Source organism: Myotis davidii, unplaced genomic scaffold, assembly GCF_000327345.1.
Source record: "Myotis davidii unplaced genomic scaffold, ASM32734v1 scaffold1949, whole genome shotgun sequence".
Lineage (NCBI taxonomy): Eukaryota > Metazoa > Chordata > Mammalia > Chiroptera > Vespertilionidae > Myotis > Myotis davidii.
The window spans coordinates 801,526-807,611 of record NW_006300366.1 but is presented as its reverse complement, the minus strand read 5'-3'; the positions used below and the strand labels follow the sequence as shown (position 1 = coordinate 807,611).

General features: G+C 55.9%; 1 protein-coding gene across 1 annotated transcript; it reads left to right on the top strand.

Annotated features, from left to right (window-relative positions):
- The first annotated feature begins 1,329 nt into the window (after window positions 1–1,329).
- On the top strand, window positions 1,330–3,566 carry CEBPE (CCAAT/enhancer binding protein epsilon). Its single transcript, XM_006776789.2, has 2 exons — window positions 1,330–2,439; window positions 3,031–3,566. Exons 1-2 carry the CDS (start codon window positions 1,930–1,932, stop codon window positions 3,364–3,366), a joined length of 846 nt encoding a protein of 281 aa, XP_006776852.1. The 5' UTR covers window positions 1,330–1,929; the 3' UTR covers window positions 3,367–3,566.
- Window positions 3,567–6,086: the final 2,520 nt, after the last annotated feature.

Sequence of the window (6,086 nt, the reverse complement as noted above, 5' to 3'; positions counted from 1 at the left end):
CACAGGCTGGTGCTCTATCCATTGAGTCAAACCAGCTATGGCAGGGTTTTTATTTATTTTTTTAATATATAAATACATTTTTAAAATATATTTTATTGATTTTTTACAAAGAGGAAGGGAGAGGGATAAAGAGTTAGAAACATCGATCAGCTGCTTCCTGCAGACCCTCCACTGGGGATGTACCCGCAACCAAGGTACATGGCCTTGACCAGGATCGAACCTGGGACCCTTCAGTCTGCAGGCTGACACTCTATCCACTGAGCCAAACTGGTTAGGGCCAGGTCAGGGCTTTTAGAGAAAGCACCTCAAACCCTGCATGGGGTATTGGGAGGGAGGAAGAGGACACTAACTGGAGGGGTAACTTGTCTGACCTTTAGGCAGCTCTATTTGCATACTTCATTTTAGTGTTTAATGACACGCCTAGTGCTTCTGCATTTTCCCCACTGTGGCCTGGCCCTTGGTGTGCCTGACCTAGACTAGTAAAACCTTCTAGCTCCCCACAAGGCACTCCCAGCATTTGCTGGTGATAAAAGAGCCAGTAACACACTTCTGTGTGTCCTTCCTTTTCACTGAGCTATATAGTCCCTTTTATAGATATAATTCGACAGGTGAAAACAGGGACACAGCTGGTGCCTCTGCCAGGAAGGAGTGGGAAGTTCCCAGAGAAAAAGAAAAGGGAAGGAAGAAGGGACCTCCCATGAGACCAAAAGTACAGAGAGCAAGCCCTGAGCTTCTCCTGAAGACCCTGAAACAGAGCCCCAGGAAGAGGTGATGACAAAAGACACGGCTTCTCAAGCCTCACAAGAGGAAGTGGACCCAAGAGACATGCATCGAGGTCAGAAAATGGCTATGCAGAAGGAAAGACAGCAAACCGAGCTGCTGAGAGTGCCTGAGCCCTGCAGCCAGGGCACAGGGAAGGGGCAGAGCCCCAGGACCAGAGCAGGGCAGAGCTCCAGCCTGAGGCTCTGGCAGCACAGGGCAGCAGGAAAAGAGGCTCTGGAGCCACCAGAAGAGTGTGACAGTCCATCCTTAGGGCAGCAACTTGCCTGTGCCTGAGGCACAGGGTCCAAGACCTGATCAGGAGCCTCAGCCAAGCCGGGGCACTCAGGGCCAGTGCCAGGCTGCTAAAGCTAGCCACGGCTGGAAACATATGAGGGTTTGGGCTATTGCACAGACCTTGTGCAAAAACCTAGCAAATGAGCGGGCTCTGTGACTCGGTCCCAGAACCTATCACTGTTTCCCCTCAAACGCTCCCTGGCCTGCACCAGGAGAATGCCCTGGGAGGTGGGGCTACAAAAGGAACTGACTGCCCCTGGGAGTGGGTGGAGCCCAGCCTTTTGGGGGACTGAGTGAGAGGTGTGTTGAGGGAGGAGCTCAGCCAAAGCTGGGGGTCGGCACTGGAAGAGGGTGTTCTCTGTTCATTCTGACTTGGCACCTCATTCTGCACGGAACTTTTTGGAAGTTGGAGGGAAGAGGACACGCAGAGGGAGGTGTTGCCCTCAGCAAGGACGCTGGCATGCCCTGGACTCAACGGGAACAGGGGAGGTGTTCCCAGAAGCACCAGCTCCTGGACAGCTCAGAACTCTGACTTGGATCCTGACCAAAGAGTGCCCAACCGCTAAATAGGCTGAGGGCCCATTTCTCTGAGGCCCGCATCCCTCCCTCGGGGTGCGCCCTGCCCCTCCCTGAGTCACCCCAGGGAGAGAGGGGGAAAAAAGGGAAGAGAAAAGCTGCATTGACTACAGAGGAAGGAAAAGGAAACAGAGGAGGGAGGAGAGAGGCCAGGCAGGAGTGGGTGACAGAGAAGCCCGAGAGGGCAGATCTAGGGCAAATCTAGGGCAGGGGGAGGTCGAGGAAGGGCAGACCAAGCTTCCCAAGGTGCCCCAAGAGCAGGGCCCGGGGGCGGGGAACCCAGGGGGCGGACCGGCCATGTCCCACGGGACCTACTACGAGTGTGAGCCCCGGGCTGGCCAACAGCCACTCGAATTCTCAGGGGCCCGAGCGGGACCTGGGGAGCTGGGGGACATGTGTGAGCATGAGGCCTCCATCGACCTCTCTGCCTACATCGAGTCTGGGGAGGAGCAGCTTCTCTCCGACCTCTTCGCTGTGAAGCCATCACCGGAGGCACGAGGCCTCAAGGGCCCCGGAACCCCTTCTTTCCCCCACTACCTGCCACCTGACCCTCGGCCCTTCGCCTACCCCCCACATACCTTCGGCCCCGACAGGAAGGCGCTGGGACCCGGCATCTACAGCAGCCCGGGGAGCTACGACCCCAGGGCCGTGGCTGTGAAGGAGGAGCCTCGGGGCCCCGAGGGCAGCCGCGGGGCCAGCCGCAGCGGCTACAATCCTCTGCAGTACCAAGTGGCACACTGTGGGCAGACGGCCATGCACCTGCCCCCGGCTCTGGCAGCGCCCAGCCAGCCCCTGCGTGTCCTCAAGGTAAGAGCAGGTCAGTTCTCCTCCGTGCCTTCCAGGGGCTGGAGAGAGGCCCCTGTGGATGGGGGAACTCTGAGCTTCCTGCTTATTCTTAGCGAGTCTGTGTTTGGTGTTGCTTTGTGAAACTGGCTCACCCCAAAGCTCTCTGCACCCACCACCCAACCACGACCCCGCTTCCTTCTCTGTGGATCCACTCCCACCTTGAAGCCCGTGTGCTGCAGTCCCTGTGGCCAGCTGGCCTGCCTTACCTCAGGCCCCCCAGCTTCTCTGCCACCCACCTCTTGTGTCTCTGCCGCCTGCTTCTAGAAGAGGAAATGCCGGCTGATCACAGAACTGGAGACTCAATATAGACTGAAGGAAAGTGTCCTCAGAGAGTGTGGAGCATGGAAAGGAATTTTAGTCAGAGCAGGGACCCTGTGCACCCGGCAGGCAAAGGCTGCTCTGACTGGGACCCAGGAGCTGGCTCTGGAATCCCTTGTCTCTCTGAGGCCCAAGGGTGCTCTGGCTGGCGGCCTTCCTGCCCTGCCTCCACTCTGCTTCCCTCTGCTTCCTGGCCAGCCCTCACCTCTTGTCCCTCTGTGCCTTCCCCTCCAGGCCCCTATGGCTGCTGCCGCGGCCCCCTGCAGCCCCCTCCTAAAGGCTCCCTCTCCAGCTGGCCCCTCGCACAAGGGCAAGAAGGCGGTCAACAAAGACAGCCTGGAGTACCGGCTGCGGCGGGAGCGGAACAACATTGCCGTGCGCAAGAGTCGGGACAAGGCCAAGAGGCGCATCCTGGAGACGCAGCAGAAGGTACTGGAGTACATGGCGGAGAACGAGCGCCTCCGCAGCCGCGTGGAGCAGCTGACCCAGGAGCTGGACACCCTTCGGAACCTCTTCCGCCAGATCCCCGAGGCCGCCAACCTCATCAAGGGTGTGGGGGGTTGCAGCTGAGTCCAGCTGGCAGACTGTGGGCACCTTACCCACCCCCCTGGCCTGCCCCTGGGGACCTCTGCTCTGCTGGGGTTCTAGAGCCCCTCACAGGCCAAGCCTAAGACATACATCCTGGACAAATGGCAGCAGGTGGCAAGGGAGGAGGGCGGGGCTCAGCATTATGATTCTGAAGCTGAATAAAATTGCACTATGACTTGGTACTGGGGCTGTACACCGGGCCTGGGCCTGTGTGAGTGTGTGTTTGTGTGTGTGTGCCTTGGCCATGCAGAGGAAAGACAGCAAATGCAGCTGTAGCAAGCGCCTGGGAATGCATGTGGCTAGTTCTGCATACCTCTTGCTTCCATGCCCAAGTGAATATTTGGGAATATTTCCAAACATTCAGCAGATACGCTGCCCACAGCTCTCCCCCAAAACACCACCTGGACAGTCAGTATGTCTGTCACTCTGTCTTCTCTCCTTCCCCCTCCCCCGCCCCCACTCTGTCCTCTGGACACTGAAGGCACCCTCCTGCCACCCCACAGGACCTAGAGCGGCCTCTGATTACTGTCCTAACAGTGCTCTGTGGCTTGGAGGAAGACCTAGCACCACCCAGACCCTGCTGACCCAAGCCCTGCTCTCTGTCCCCTTGAGGTATCACCTGGGAGCTCCTGCCCCAGATGACCAAGGGAAAAATTCCAGATGACTCTGCCATGCTTGCGGACCCTTAGCTCTCGATCCAGGACTCAATCCCTTCTCTCCAGATCCACAGCTTCAGTCTACCCCAGTGGTCGGCAAACTGCAGCTCGCGAGCCACATGCGGCTCTTTGGCCCCTTGAGTGTGGCTCTTCCACAAAATACCACGTGCGGGCGCGCACGCACAGTGCGATTGAAACTTTGTGGCCCATGCACAGAAGTCGGTATTTTGTGGAAGAGCCACACTCAAGGAGCCAAAGAGCCGCATGTGGCTCGCGAGCTGCAGTTTGCCGACCACCGGTCTACCCAATTGACACGTCCCCATGCTCCCTCCCACCCGCTCCCATCTTTGTCCCTCATCCCCGTGGGCCCTAACGCATGAGCATCTGAGTGCTTAGGGGATGAATCCGTTGGGAAAGGTCCTAAGGCCTGTTTGTATATGAGAAAATGGATCATGAGGAGGACGACAGTGAAACCCCATGTTCAAAGTGTTTTCTTTTTCACAGAACTCTCATGTAAGATGCACAGTAGTCCAGTGCTTGAGGGCCTCCATTTGAATTTCCCTCTGCTGCTTACAGCTGTGTGACCTGGAGCCAGCTACTTCTCTCTGTGCTGCAGTTTCCTCATCTGCAAAATGGGAGTAGGGCTAGCCCCCACCTCATAGTGCTGCTATGTTCATAGATAAACAGGGCCTGGACCAGGGTCAGTGTGAATAGTTATTATTCCATTTTGCTAGAACTGACAGGACCTCAGAGATCTCATGTAAACTTCTCATTTTTTTTCAGGTAAGAAAACTGAGGCCTTGGAGAGGGGAAGAGACTTAGAATCACACGATTGGTTAGAGACAGAACCAAAATTAGCTCCATAAAATTATAGATCAAAAGAGGTGCTAGAAAAGACCTCAAGAGATCATCCAGTGGTCTTGGCCCTCAGAGAAGCAAGATAATGTGAGCCACATTTTATAGATAACGCGGTTGAGGGCACAAGAGACATTGTCCTAAAGCTCACTCAGTCCCTTTGCTGTCTCAGCACAGGCACCTGTCTCTCTACTCTGAGCTCACACCTCCCCTCAGAGGTATGCAGCACCTGGCAGGGCAACTAAATTCATTCATAAGTGATCAGGAGTGCCTGACAGACATAGGATGAGAGACACAATACAGGCTAGAGTCTCCCCTAGACCACCAATGACTTGCAAGCCACTGCTGAGAAAGCCTGCGTCAAGGAAACACTCTGTGAGACACAGAAACACTGGGGTCCGGATCCTCCCTGTTCTCTCTTTCTCCACATCCCCAGGGTCAGAGCCTTCCCACATCTTGGGCATTCGTGGGCACCATGCCTGCCTTACCCAGGACTCATCCCTCTCCTGCCTTTGCCTCGGTGTCTCTCGAGCACCATCTCTCCTACATCTGTGCCCTGGATCCCCTGCCTCACGTCTGGTTTGGGCCCACAGATCTGAACCTCACCCACTGGAGCCGCCTGAGTTTGGAAGGGGGAGGTGCCAGTTTCTGTGAATGCCTGGGAGAATCCTGCACCTTCCTTTCAGCCCAAGGGGATGGGTTGCATAAGGGGGGTTTGTACAGAACACACTGAGTGACTCAACCTCCGGATTTCCTCCTCCCACCTCAAGACCACTGTCCCTTGACTTATTTTCAGGGTTCTGGGTAATGGGACCTGGGTTGCTTAACCATTAACCCCGCGCTTCTTTCCCACAGCTCTGAATTGTGTCTCCTCCCAGCCCCCACCACCCCAGGGGCTCCTGAGGGCCGGGCAGCTGGCACCAGGACTGCAGAAGCCCCACTGGGAGAGAAGGGAACACCAGCCCAGTGAGACACAGAGTGTCGAGCACATCCCATCCTCTGTGGCACATCATATTTCAGGGGGAGATGACAGACAGCCAGATGTCACACCTTTTACATTTTTCTTTTATTTTTTAAAATATATTTTTATTGATTTCAGAGGGAAAGGGAGAGGGAGCGATAGAAACATCATTAATGAGAGAGAATCATTGATCAGCTGCGTCCTGCATGCCCCCTACTGGATATTGAACC